The sequence below is a fragment of the Hemicordylus capensis genome, chromosome 2 (genome assembly GCF_027244095.1).
Source record: "Hemicordylus capensis ecotype Gifberg chromosome 2, rHemCap1.1.pri, whole genome shotgun sequence".
Taxonomy (NCBI): domain Eukaryota; kingdom Metazoa; phylum Chordata; class Lepidosauria; order Squamata; family Cordylidae; genus Hemicordylus; species Hemicordylus capensis.
This window is the reverse complement of record NC_069658.1, coordinates 296,483,307-296,496,981: the sequence shown is the minus strand read 5'-3', so window position 1 is coordinate 296,496,981 and position 13,675 is coordinate 296,483,307. Positions and strand designations below refer to the sequence as shown.

The following is a 13,675-nucleotide window of genomic DNA, read 5'->3' as shown; positions in this document are numbered from 1 at the left end:
ACTCAGAGTTAAGGAGGTTATGTTCAGTAAAATATTGATTGAGTTAAAAGAGTATGAACACAGTTTATCTGGCTGACATCCAGACTAACAAATCACTGGTGTCATGAACTCGCAACATGTCATGAACTATTCTTCTTCTTTAGTTGCTTCTCCTATTGGAGGTTAGCGATAATTAAGGCTACTTGATCTTTTGACACTGCATCTCTTAATAGTGAGGCTCTCCGCAAGGGCTCTGCAGGGAAAGCAGGCTTAGCCCATTCTCCCTGCAGGTGACTGGGCGGCTAGCCCTGGATAGCCGGATTGGCCGCCCACACAATTACCGGCTCCGTCACAGAGTTGTGGCTGCCCGGCCCCTGGAAGCCCCAGCATGCCCCGCATGAATTGTTGCAGTTTAAGGGGAGGGACACTTAGGGAGGCTTGCTGCTGGGAACTGCGCAGCTCCTGTTGCAGCACCCAATCAGGAAAAACCAGGCTAGGCTCCCTTAGCCCAGTTTCTCCTGCTTGTGGGAATAGCCTCAGTGACACATATGCGACCATACCAGTCTCAAAGGTGTTTCAACCATGATGTTTTCCTTCTGCCTGCCCTCCTCCTACCCTCAGTCTTTCCTTGCAATATTAATTGCAGAAGACGATATCTCTGATGTCTCATCACGTGCCCCAAATATCCCAGTTTCCTTTCTTTTATTGTTCTTAAAATTTCTATGTTTGTATTCATTCTTTGCAGAACTTCTAAATTGGTAACTCTATCTACCCAGTATATTTTCAGTGTCTTTCTAGTGTTCATGAACTATAGATGAGATTATTTCCCCCACTTCCCTCTGAAGCCTACTGTGACTTAGATGGAGAGCTGGTCGTGCAGTAGCAAGCATGAATTGTCCCTGCAGCTGCTGCTGCTGCTGCTACTACTACTACTACAAATATATATGTACCGCTCTTCAACAAAATTCTCAAAGTGGTGTACATAGAAAAATAAATAATACATAAATGAGATGGTCCCCTGTCTCCAAAGAAACATAAAGTAGACACCAGCAACAGTCACTGGAAGGATGCTGTGCTGATGTTGGATAGGTCTAGTTGCTCTCCCCCTGCTAAATATAAGATGTGGATAGAGCCAGTTGCTAAATAAAGAGAATTGCCACTTTAAAAAGTTGCCTCTTTGTCCAGTTTGCAGGGGCTTTTATAAGCTACTAGTATTTGTAAGCCCGTTTTAATAACGGGCCCTAGTGGGGGGGGTGCTGCTCTCGGCCTCACCTACTCCTTTCTGCCTTTTCGGGGCCGCCGCTGCTGTTTCTCCTCTCTGGGAGTGCCGCCCCCGCAGAGTGCCGCCCCCGCAGCCCATAGCCCCGTTGCTGGCTTTTCCTGCACTCCTGCCGGGCAGGCTGCGAGTGGGAAGGAGGCTCGCCCTGGGGACTTGACTTCGGTGAGCTCCATTGGACGCGCACCACGGAGGGCCCCGCCGGTGGTGCCTGCGCTGGTGACTCGCCATGCCGGCCTGGGATGCTGCTGGCCAGCGGCCAGTGGCTTGCATCGGCGCTGCTGAGCCCGGCCGGCCATGGGGTCGCCTGCCGACCAGCCCCTGCCGCAGGCGGTGGACCTTTTTCGGGACACGTGGGTGCGCTACCTGGGTGAGTTGGCGGAGCGCGGCACGCTGGCGACAGAGTAGGCTCACTGGGAGCCAGGGGGCTTCCTGCAGAGTAGGCACGTGGAGGCTTATCGCCCGGGAATCCCCCTTGACTCGCGAGTCAGTGTCCTGCTTCTGCTGGGCTCCGGGAATCCTCCTTGTGAGTACGCGCGCACACACGGGCATCTGCGCCTCTGCCCTCCCCGTGGCCATCTTTGATACCCGCGGCTGGCCTGGAGCCGCCGCCTCTGCCTCCCTGGGGCCGCCGCCGCCTCTGCCCTCCCGGCCAACATGGCCGCCTGGTGTCGGCGGTCCTGTCTCCCTTGGGCTGTTCTGGGCCTGCGCTTTGCGCAGGCCCAGAACAGCCCAGGGAGACAGTGACGCAGACGCCAATGTTCCAAAGCCACGGACACTCACTTAGGGTTTTATTATAGAGGATTCCCCTCTAGGAGATGGTGTCGTGGCTCAGTGGTGGAACATCTGCTTGCATGCAGAAGCTTCCAGGTTCAATCCTTGGCATCTCCACGTATGGCTGGGAAAGGCTCCTGTCTGAAACCTTGGAGGGTGGCTGCTAGTCATAGTGGACAATGCCATGCTAAATGGACCAATGGTCTGACTCGGTATAAGTAGCTTCCTATGTTCCTATGATTTCCGAAAATTGTCCCTGAAGGCTGCAGAATGCACAGGGGCATATTGTGCGGCAGAGTGGGCTTTGGAAGGAAGGTGAAATTGACAAAAATTGCTCCTCCCTCATAGTGTGTTCTGTGCATTTACTGCACCAGCGTTTTGTTAGTCTAGATGTCATCTTCTGTCTTTATAGGCAGAAAATGGCAGGGAGCAGACTTAAGTGGCTTGTCTGTACTATGGAAGGTCTATAGCAGTGATTCTCGAACTTGGGATCTCAGGTGTTATTGGACTTCAACTCCCATAAACCCCAACCAAAGGCCACTGAGGCTGGGGATTATGGGAGTTGAAGTCCAATAACACCCGAGGACCCAAATTTGAGAATCCCTGGTCTATAGCATTGTAAGGCCTGGGGCCAGTGGCAGCCCCCATCAATCCCAAGTGTGGCCTCCGAACTAATTGTTTATTTTTGTAAACTACCCTAAGCCATTTTTGGAAGGGCGGTATAACCATACCATACCATACCATACCATACCATACCATACCATACCTAACCTAACCTAACCTAACCTAACCTAACCTAACCTAACCTAACCTAACCTAACCTAACATATTTGGCTTATGTGAAGCTTTGACCAAAGCTAAATACTCTGTCTAGTCTCCCTGGCACCATGTGGAGACAGCTACTCTCACCATGCAGTGCTGTGCCCAGTGCCAGGGGGCCCCTTTAAGGGAAATGGAACCCTCTTGAGCCCCTGCATGACCTTTGAAGGTTTGCACAGAATGCTGGGACGCTGGGGAGGAGGGAGGCCAGTAGCAGCCTGGGTTCTGCTGCCGCCGCGGCCCCCCTAGCCTCACCCCATGCATCTGATGTCAGACACAGCCCCGCATCAGATGTCAGATGTGAGGGCATGGTTTAGCTCCCAAATGGGGCCGCGTGGCCCCGTTTGGGAGTTAAACCAACCAGCACCACGTTTGCAGTGTGGCTGGAGCAACTCCCCCTGCCACTCCAGCTGTGCTGCAAATGCAGTGCTGCCCAATCTAACTCCCCAAAGGGACTGCACTGATGTCAGACGCAGGGGGAGTGTCTGGGGCACCAGGCGCAGCCCCTGGGGGCAGCAGCCCAGCTTCTCTGAACCCATCCGCTCAATGGTGGCTCTGCCCCTGCTGGGAAGCGTAGCCCTCCACAGTGCTTTTCTCCAAGAGCTCTTAAGAGAGAGCTCCCTCTCTTAAAGTGCCCTCCCTGCAGCAAGAAAAGTGCTGTATTGTGCAGATGTCAGCACAATGGGAAATGGCTATCATATTGAAGTTGGGGTGTTTTGTTTTGTTTTTGCCCAAGTGGCTGCAGTGAAGGTTTAGAGCAGAAACAGAAATTGACACCATTTGAGGCTTCTGGGTGCAAACACCTCCATTCAGCGAATGTGTGCAGGATGAATCAGGACATGGCCACTGGCACCAGAGTCAGTGAGCCTGCTGTCCCTGTCCCTGAGAGTTGTATTGGGGCATGCATTCTTTTTTTAAACAAATGGACCTCAAATGATTTGTCCTGAAACAAATGAGCTGGAAACAAATGACATGAATGTAGAAGTACACAAAAAGGTAAACATGGAGGTCCATTTTCAGAATTCCCATTTGTTACCCATTCATTTTCATTATTATTTAAAACATTATCTTACTTTATGCTGTAGAGTTTTGCTTCCTCCCGTGTCACTAACAGCAGGAATTCCCTTGCACACCCACTACCAGGAGGGAGCTGTATACTGGAGCTCCCAGCACCAATGACACAAGCAGTGGCAACATCTATAGTTCAAAGTAATGCTGGTCCAAAAGTGTCCCTTCGGTTTCACTGTCCAATTCACAGGTGCAAAAATATGGAGGCATTTTTGAGCAATTTTTGGACAATTTTGCTCAAAAGTGTCAGGGAGACTTACTAGTGGCAGTCATGTCTCACTTTGCCCCTCCTCATACCCCTTTTGTCCCTCCCCTACTAAAAACTTCAGCTGAAACAATTTCAGTGAAAGTGATCAGACTACCGATAAAAGTATTTCAATCTGGCTTCCGCCCCGGGTATGGGACTGAGACTGCCTTGGTCGCTCTAGTGGATGACCTACGCCGGGAACTAGACAGGGGGAGTGCGTCCCTGTTGGTTCTGCTGGACCTCTCGGCGGCGTTCGATACCATCGACCATGGTATCCTTCTGGGCCACCTCTCGAGTATGGGAATCGGAGGCACTGCGTTGCAGTGGTTCCGGTCCTTTCTTGAGGGGAGGGTCCAGAAGGTGGTGCTGGGGGACTACTGCTCGGCCCCGTGGCCGTTGGCCTGTGGGGTCCCGCAGGGATCGGTCTTGTCCCCCATGCTGTTTAACATCTACATGAAGCCGCTGGGAGAGGTCATCCGGGGATTTGGACTGAGTTGTCAGCAATATGCGGATGACACTCAGCTCTATCTCTCCTTGTCATCTGATCCTAGGGAGGCGGTGGATGTCCTGAACCGGGGGCTGGAGGCCGTGATGGGTTGGATGTGGGCTAACAAACTGAAATTGAATCCGGATAAGACGGAGGTGCTGTTGGTCAGTAGGAGAGCCAATCGGGATGTGGAGATTTTACCAGTTCTGGATGGGGTTGCACTCCCCTTGAAGGAACAAGTACGCAGCTTGGGGGTACTACTGGACCCGGCTCTGCTTTTGGAAGCTCAGGTGGAGGCGGTGGCCAGGGGTGCCTTTGCACGGCTTCGGCTGGTGCGCCAGCTGCGTCCCTTTCTCGAGAAGGCAGATCTGTCCACAGTTACCCACGCCTTAGTCACGTCGCGGCTGGATTACTGTAACGCGCTCTACGTGGGGCTGCCCTTGAAGAATATCCGGAAACTGCAGCTAGTGCAAAACGCGGCAGCGAGGGTGTTATCCAGAGCTGCCCGTTGGGAACATATCACCCCCATTTTGAAAGAACTGCACTGGCTACCGGTTCGTTTCCGGGTCCAATTCAAGGTGCTGGTTTTGACCTTTAAAGCCCTAAACGGTTTGGGCCCAGGGTATTTGAGGGACCGCCTGCTCCCAAGGGTTGCTGCCCGCTTGACGAGGACATCTGAGGGGGCCCTGCTCCGGGTGCCGACAATGAGAGAGGCCCGGCTGTCGTGCACTCGGGACAGGGCCTTCTCTGTTGCTGCCCCCAGACTCTGGAATGCTCTCCCAGTGGTCATTCGCTCCTCGGACTCCATCATGGCTTTTAGAAAGCTTGTAAAGACTTGGCTTTTTACCCAGGCTTTTACATAATCGTTTTTACTGCTGCTTCTGGGTGTTTTTATTTCTTGTATTGTTTTATGCCTGTTTTTATATGTTTTTATACTCTTAGCATGTTGTTTTTATTGTATGTTTTTAACTTTTGTAAACCGCCTTGGGGCTATATTTTAACGAAAGGCGGTATAAAAATGCAAAAATAAATAAATAAATAAATAAATAAAGAAGAGACATTCTTTAAAAAAAATGTTTGGAGGAACACATCAGGACCCTCTGAATGAGTCTTAAGATAAATGGATGGGCCAAAATGAATAAAATGGGAGAACTGAACATGAATGAGGCTCTCACATATTTTTGCATGTGCACCATCAATCCATAAATGTATGAGAGTGAGAAAGAGGCCCTATGAGTGTCCAGCTGTGTGTGCCCAGGGCTCAGTTTATACAATGGGTTCTCGAGCACATCAAGGATCTTTATATGTGTAGGCCTGCTTCATACTTCAGGGGCAAAAATGTGCATGTTGGAGGTGCAGAATCCATGGGACACATTGTTGGAGGTTATGTCAGCAGGGCACATGGTGGGGACAGGACCAACAGTCACCCCCCTTCCAATGCCTGGAGGCATTTGTGTGAAGAAGGCCCTGCAGAAGGCCTTTCTGAACTGAAGGCAGTGAATCAGCTCTCAAAGACCTCCCCCTCCATTTTTCTCCAGCAACAGTTATGGTACGTCTGAAGCAATTCACTTCATGTCCTCACATTTTAAAAGTAGCTTGAGTTTTAAAATAATACTCTGTAACCTCCAGTTTCTACTTTATTGCAGGGGGGCGTGGTGCAGTAGCAGTAGTTCCAGCTATTCCAATTTCCTCCACCACCCAGCTTATACAGCAAGTGTCCTTTTCCTGTCTCTGCTTCTCATTGGCATTCAAAGAAAGCAAGCCGCGGAAGGACTTTGGTAAATACAATTGCTAGGAAAGTATAAAATGAAAAATATTCCTCAGACATTCTATTTTAGTTGAAGCAAGGAGACCATTTCAAGGTTCATGGGAGAGTGGGAAGATCTGTTGTGATTACTTTTTTTGCCTCCTAATAGTAATCACCAACATTATATTTCCTTTATGCTTTATAAATAAGCATCTCCTAAACTGAGTAGGTACTGGCAAGTAATATTTTTTAAAAGCCAGTTCCCTGCCCACAGGCTTGTAACCCAAGCAGCTACCTAGGGCATTGGAGGCTCCTCATTTGGAGCAGAGGGGGGTGTTCCTCCTTCCTTGCCAGCCCCACCATTCTTGCCAGCTAGCCATCCCCGCCGCCCGCATCCATACCATCTCTTCCTCTCTGTCTTTCTCTCTGTGTCTCTCTTGCTTGAATATTGCTCTTGCATTTCCATTGCTTGCCAGTAGATGGACCTGGCTGTTAGTCTTTTTTCTAAAGCCATTTCCTCTCTCTTAGGGTGTTCAGTGGGATCCTTTGCCCCCAAATGAAGTAATCACCATACTTAGTCACTACCCAAATTGCATATTTAGTGCCTCAGAACCAATCATGATGTGCCTTTCTCCCCACCAAGGGTGGGCAGGAGCTAGCCCAGCCCCCAACCAATCAGAAGTCAGAATAGCTTACGGGCACCTGTTCTGATCAATAGCCAGCAAACAAGGACAGCCCAGTCATCTGATTTCCCAGGGTCCTTCTAGGCAGGCTTTCTGGAGATCTGTGTGCAAAATAGGAGCACTCTGTGTGGAAGCAAATGGGGTTAAGAATGGGTATGAACCCTGACTAAGTTTCTCCCGCATCCCCTTCTCCAGAGGGAAGCCTGCCCTTTTCTCCTCACTCAGCACTGTGATCAAACCCTCAGGAGGCATGGAATTTCTCCAGCATTTGCTGGGAGCTCTTTTCTTTTCCTTTTATTTAAAAAATGCCACCAGCAAACCTTAACAATATTCAGAGATCTAGAGAATGAGGGGGAAAGTGGGGGATATGGTGGACTAGCACTTCCTCTGGGTTGTTATGTTACCAACAAGCAAGCAGCCCCTCTCTTTCTCTCCTCTTCTGGGTGAAAGAGAGGGAGGTGGGTTATAGCTTCTGGATAAAACAAGGCATTTTAACTGAAATTACCATACTTGCCAACATGTCCCTATTTTCCCTTTCAGATGAATGGGAAAATAGGGCTATATTGGCAGATATGAATTACCAATTGGACAACTTCAAACTTATCCTGTTTGGAAAGTGTGTGTGTGTGTGTGTGTGTGTGTGTGTGTGTGTGTGTGTTTGTGTTTAAGCAGAAATACAGTAGGTCTTTATTTTGTAAGAATTCTGAGAATATTGCCTTATCTTCATGGGCAACCTAATATGCACAGCTTGGAAACCAGGCCAGTCCAAAATAGTCAAATAAGCTCTCTAGTCCTTATGCCAGTTTGTGTTTGCTGTTGGCTGGTTATTTTGTGTTTTACTTTTCTTTTTCTTTTTGGTTAGTGATAGTAGTATTGGAAGGAGAGGTCCTCAGCGTAAGTTTTTTGTATAGGTTTGTGATTTATATGGCTTAATTGTCAAATCTGACAAAGGAGTCTCTCAAGTAAATGTTGCATAGAACAGCTGCCAATTCTATACAGTTTATTCCATGTAAAGCCTTAATTAACTCATTGGGGCTTACTCCCAAGTAACTGCTGTGTGCATAGGATTGCTGCACATATCCCTGAAATGTTTATGTTGTGAGAAAGGGAGAAATAAGACTTGCTTTAAAAAAAAAGTATGCATGTGCATATTTGTGACAAGAAAGTTGGCTCTGTGTGTGGTCAAATACACTGAGGTATTTTCAAGTGGTGTGAAATGTGTTTTCAGGTGCTACCTGCAAACAGGTGTGCAAAACTCCAACCCCTCCCCACTTGAGTTGATCTTGAGCCTTCCTGCCTCCTCCACATGAACAGATGGCTGCTAGAGCTCCACCGTGCCATGCGCCCACATGACTATGGCAGAGCTGAATACATAGGCAGGGGTGGGGAACTTTGGCACTCCAGCTGTTTTTGAACTACAACTCCCACCATCCCCAGCCACAATAATTGTGGCTGGGGATGATGGGAGTTGTAGTTCAAAAACAGCTGGAGTGCCAAGGTTCCCCACCCCTGAATAGGGGATCTGGAGGAAGAAGTCCTCCAGTACCCCACAATGCATTGCACAGGAAGCTGAGAGACTTCCCACAGGATAGCTGCAGCTTTTAGCCTCCTGGCTGCTCTTTAAGCAACACTATAATCCTCAGGGAGCCGGGCTGCTGGGAGTTGCAGAACACAGCCCTGATCACACAGACGATCGGGGCTTGCAAGGTTAGAGTGCGGTCTGGCACTTTAATGACGGGTAGGCTAAACAACAGGGTAGCCCTGCTCTGGAACAGCGGGGTGGGAGTGGGTTCTGAGGCTCCACATGAGCTTCGTAACCCAGGTTTTCCTGCTCATGCTCTGCTGCAGTTGGTTGTGAGAATGACCTTAGTCTTAGCCTAGACCTGCATGGGGTGAGGAGGAGAGGGCTGAAATTTCAGGTAGGGAGCAAAGTGGAGGCAATGCTGATAGAAGAAGGGATGGAGCTACTGAGGGGAAGAAGAGGCATGGGGACTTTAGAACAAGGGGGCATTGCTACTTTCCACACTGATTCCCACCACAAACCACTTGAAGGGCGGGATTCCTTTACCCACAGTCAACCAAGGGACACATTTGGCACTAAATAGCCAGCTGCCAAGTGCTGGTGTGAATGATGGAGAGTTTGGTGGAGACAAGTAAACAACTTTACGGATGGAGGAAGCCATGGGCTGGGGATTCACTTTTTTAAAAAATGTAGGGTTGGACTGCCTACTATTAGTCCTGCCTATGGTTGCCCCAGGCTGCCTCCCTCCCCTCTGCCCCGCAAGCCCCAAGCAGCAGCCGCTGCTACTGAACTGGGGTAGTGGTGGTCTCTCCTTGGATAGAGGCCTTCAAGCAGAAGCTAGATGACCATCTGACTGGAATGTTCAAGCTCTGGATTTCCTGCGCTGAGAAAGGAGTTGGAAGGCCTACAATTTCCCTTCCAACTCTAAATTCTTACCTAAATCCAGAGATTTAGGTGCTCCTGAAGAATAACCATATATGATCTGAAACATGGGTGGTGGGAATTGCCTTCTCCTGTCTAGTTATGAGCCCTCTCATAACTAAATGGTTCCCCTGCACAAATGGTACCCCTGTACCCCTTCTTCTATCAGCATTGCCTTCACTCCTTCATGCATGGAATGAGAAGAATCATGAGTATCACAGGAGAGCTCATAACTAAGCCTGCTTCCACACTAGAGCCCTTTAGTGCTGCAGAAGATTGCTTTTCAGCAATTAGCTGGAAGTGGAATTATAATGAAGGTTTCTCACGGCTCTTAATATAGCTGAATATTATCTGGTGGTGCTTTCCTCATGGCCAATAATATGTTTTCATAATGTTTACTTACAAGTAATTTCCAGTCAGCAGAGCTCCCCTGCAATGTTACTTAAAGTCTCCTGTTTGCAGGTAATGTCTGTTTTATTGCTTCCTTTTCAGCACAGCTGGGAGACTAGTGATGAATTATCCATTAATTATTTGCCCTCTGTTCCTCATGGGGGCTCTAATTACTGGTTTTTCTGTATTGTGTATTGTTTCCTTTCTTTCATAGTGAAATAGTACTATTTTGCTGTAAAAGCAAAAGGAAAAATGTAAGGAAACTGACTAATTAAGGGGCAATTGGACAATAATTCCCCCAGCCTCGCTGAACAGAAAGCAGTAAAATGGGCATTACTTGCAAATATATGCAAACAAAAAGCACATTGTGGTAGCCTTTTAAAAGTCATACTTAATGAATGTCTTCCCCCCGCCCCCAAAGGCGGAAGACACACCCCTAATCTTTGCAAATATTAAAGTCAGCACAACTACATTGTTAGTTATATTAGAACTGGCATATCAGATGACATTTCTAAGATTACGGTTGATAAAATTCAAGATTCCATATTGCCACCACTTTGGATTCAGCTGTAGATGAAATACTGTTTTGATTGGGTCTGTTGGGAAATAGCCATCTGGACACCTGCTATCATTTGGTTCTGCTATGCCTGCAATCACTATTCCATAGTTATGTCTGCATAACATTGTCATGATTTTAAGCATCCACAGCAGCAAAGTCAAAACCAAAACAATATCAACAGAAACGAGAGAAAGAGGTCGTTCTCATGACCAGGCAGGCAGGGAAGGCTGTGCCTTCCCCTCAGATGATCTCCGAGGACCATCTGGGCATGCGGATCACATGCCGAGATGGTCCGCCGCTGCCCCAGGGAGCGTGGAGGTGTGGAGGCCGGGACATGTTGACCTGGCCCCCAGAAATCTCAGAATCCCACCGTGAGTGCGTGCTGCATTGTGGGGATCCCTCCCCCAGCGACGGGTGAGTGCCCATCAGTGTTTCAATGCCATCTGCAAGCAGCCGGCACTGGCACACAATCAAATAAACATGGTTAAGGAAATTAATCCTTTAACCCTGTTTAAGAGGCGGGCTGTGGATTTGCCACCAAGGCACTCCCAGGAGCCAGTCGGCTCTCACCAGTTCTCATGGGCAGCCAAGTCTGGGCTTAGCCTCCTCTCAGACAGCAGTTTGAATCCCCTGGCATCCCACACAGAAGCAGTCTGCTGACAACTACTTTTTGGCCAGGAGAGTTCGCACACGGCAATTTTACTTTGGAAGGGTGGGTGTGCATTCACATATCATCCAGATTTAAGTTGAAGTCCCCACGAGCTATCCAGGAGCACTTCGTACACGATTCAGGTTTTATATTGCGTATTGCCACTTACCTCACTTATGTCTGGAGTAAATAAATTCCACTTTTTGTGTTGGTTTTTGTGGCAAATTCAAAATAGCTGTAACACGCAGAACTCCACCCCTCTTAATCCCGCAGTAAAGCCTGCTGTCTCGGAAAGCTCCAGGTAAACAGCTAAGGCCCAACAGTCAAGGTAAGGCTAACATTCTAATTGGAACAGGCAGTCAACCCCAGTGGCTAATGAGTAGAAGGCTTGCATGAAGGACCCATGGGCTGTCCCCACAAGAGAAGGACTTGAATCTCATCACAAGAATAATGCTTCCACCCAAATAGTTGTCAGAATGTTCTATACAGCACATGTTAGAGAAACAAGCATTTTGCAATGGAAAGGGCTGCAATCACAAGGGAAAATTAAAACTACAGTAGCAAGTTCACAGTACCAAGTTACACAGCACCAAGAGCTTCATGGCAGCTCAGTGGGAAAGAGCAGTGAAATGGGAAACAAGAAGGGAGGAAAGAAGTGAATCCTGTCGGGAGGAGATGTCCAAGTGACATCTCCAAGACAAATCTCCTCTTTGAGTCTGCCAGTGATAATCTGCTCCAGTCTGAAAACTCCCCCAAAGCTTCAGTTAGTCAAGAATGCTGTGGGTATAGAGATGTTAAAATGCCAAGAAAATTATATTGGATAAAATGTAATATTTGGAGTGAATTAAGCAAAAGGCCAGCCGAGGGTTTTTCTTTTTTGTTTGGGTCCAAATCATTGTTGACACTACCATTTTGGCTTCCTTGTTATGTACAAGTGTTTTCAGTTTTCTATTAGATCCGGGACAAACTTGATTTGGTATGTGCTTTTCTTCTCATATTTACAGGGGGGAGAATTACTTTACTTAATTTCCTTTTTTAAATTACCAAAAACATGTTTGCTGGTCTGCTTAAAGGTAAAGGTGGTTCCAGCCAAGACTCAAATTATGATGAAAGACTTGACCCGTGTCCTCAAGCCAGGGAGAAGCTCCGAGAAATTTGCAAACGTATGTAAGCATCTCCAAATGCTCAGGATATGACACATCTCTTACTCCTCACAACCGGCCAATACCATGGCTTGTTCTAATACACTGGAAGCTAACAGCATTGCCTCACTTCTGTAATAAGATGTCCTATACTGTCAGAATATTGGTCCATCTAGCTCAGTATTTTGTCTTTTGATTTGCAGTAGCACTCTGAATCTCAGGCATCTCTCTTTCCTGAGAGCCTTTAAACAGAGATTGAGTTTAGGATTGTATGCATTCAAAGCTAGTGCCGTACTACACTGACCTAGGATAATGTTTTGCAAACTTATCTTTTGTATTAAATCATTCCACTGTTATGTAAGCTAGTTTTGTCACTGGTGGTCAATATTAACAGAAGAGTGTTAAATGGAAGACATGTTTGAGCACTGTAAGATATTCCCCTCAGGGGATGGAGTTGCTCTGGGAAGAGCGGAAGGTTCCAAGTTCCCTCCCTCGCTTCTCCAAAATAGGACAAGATTTATTTATTTTTAAATAGGACAAGATTTTTTTATTGAACCAACAAACTACCAAAGCATACAGTATGTTGCTGAGAGAGATTCCTGCCTGCAACAAGCCGCTGCCAGTCTGTGTAGACAATACTGAGCTAGATAGACCAATGGTCTGACTCAGTATATGGCAACTTCCTATGTTTCTATGTTCCCATACCTGAGGTATAATATATAGAGAGGTATATATAATATACCTCTGAAGCATCTAGTCTTCTCAGAAAGAAGTTTCAAAATGTACTGGAAGATCTGCTGAAAATGTGGAAGGCAAAGAAGGCAGCTCTTTTTCTGCCAAAACATTCCAAATAGAGGAGCATGGTTTGCATTCTTGTGACCCCACTTTCTCCACTAGTAACCTCTGGTTGTGGAGGAAGAATCTGTGGGACCTGGGTTCTGTTTTAAACTGTTTCGGGCTGAGTAAGGGTGGGCGGGTGGGGAGGGGGGAACCATCAGAGCCCAAATGAATATGTACTGCCAATAGCACTTTGTTTGGAAAAATATTTGGAAAAATAACAGACAGCATCACATAAGGGAGAAAAAGTAGCTAGGATCTATTCAATAAGGAGGAAATTAAAAAAGAAGAGTAGGAAGCAAAGGGAACAATACAAACAACTCTGCAATTGTGAAAGTGAATCATTTACACAACACAAAATAGGATAGGGTCCCACAAAGTCATCCACAGGTGAATGAGGAAGCAGGTTGTTTAGTCTTGTCTGCACAGTCCTAGGCTGGTATACAAACACTGCCTCTCAGTTATATTGCTGCTGTGCTGGATTGACACTGTGAGGGCAGAAGGCCACTGCTGTTAAGGTTTGCTTTACTCAGTACATTTTAAAAATTGTCTTGATCTATGCCACCCTGGGGCCC

At 47.5% G+C, this 13,675-nt stretch overlaps 1 protein-coding gene across 8 annotated transcripts in view; it reads left to right on the top strand.

The window, feature by feature from the left end:
- Nucleotides 1-13,675, top strand: part of C2H3orf20 (chromosome 2 C3orf20 homolog) — a 104,631-nt gene that overhangs the window by 15,748 nt on the left and 75,208 nt on the right. For 5 of the 8 annotated variants that reach the window (XM_053295141.1, XM_053295139.1, XM_053295145.1 and 2 more), the window contains 2 exons: nucleotides 6,297-6,428; nucleotides 12,195-12,288. In XM_053295141.1, the coding sequence (XP_053151116.1) occupies nucleotides 6,297-6,428; nucleotides 12,195-12,288 (226 nt within the window). Of the gene's footprint in view, nucleotides 1-1,523; nucleotides 1,626-6,296; nucleotides 6,429-12,194; nucleotides 12,289-13,675 lie in introns of those variants that run through there. The other 3 variants (XM_053295146.1, XM_053295142.1, XM_053295144.1) reach the window with 3 other exon arrangements.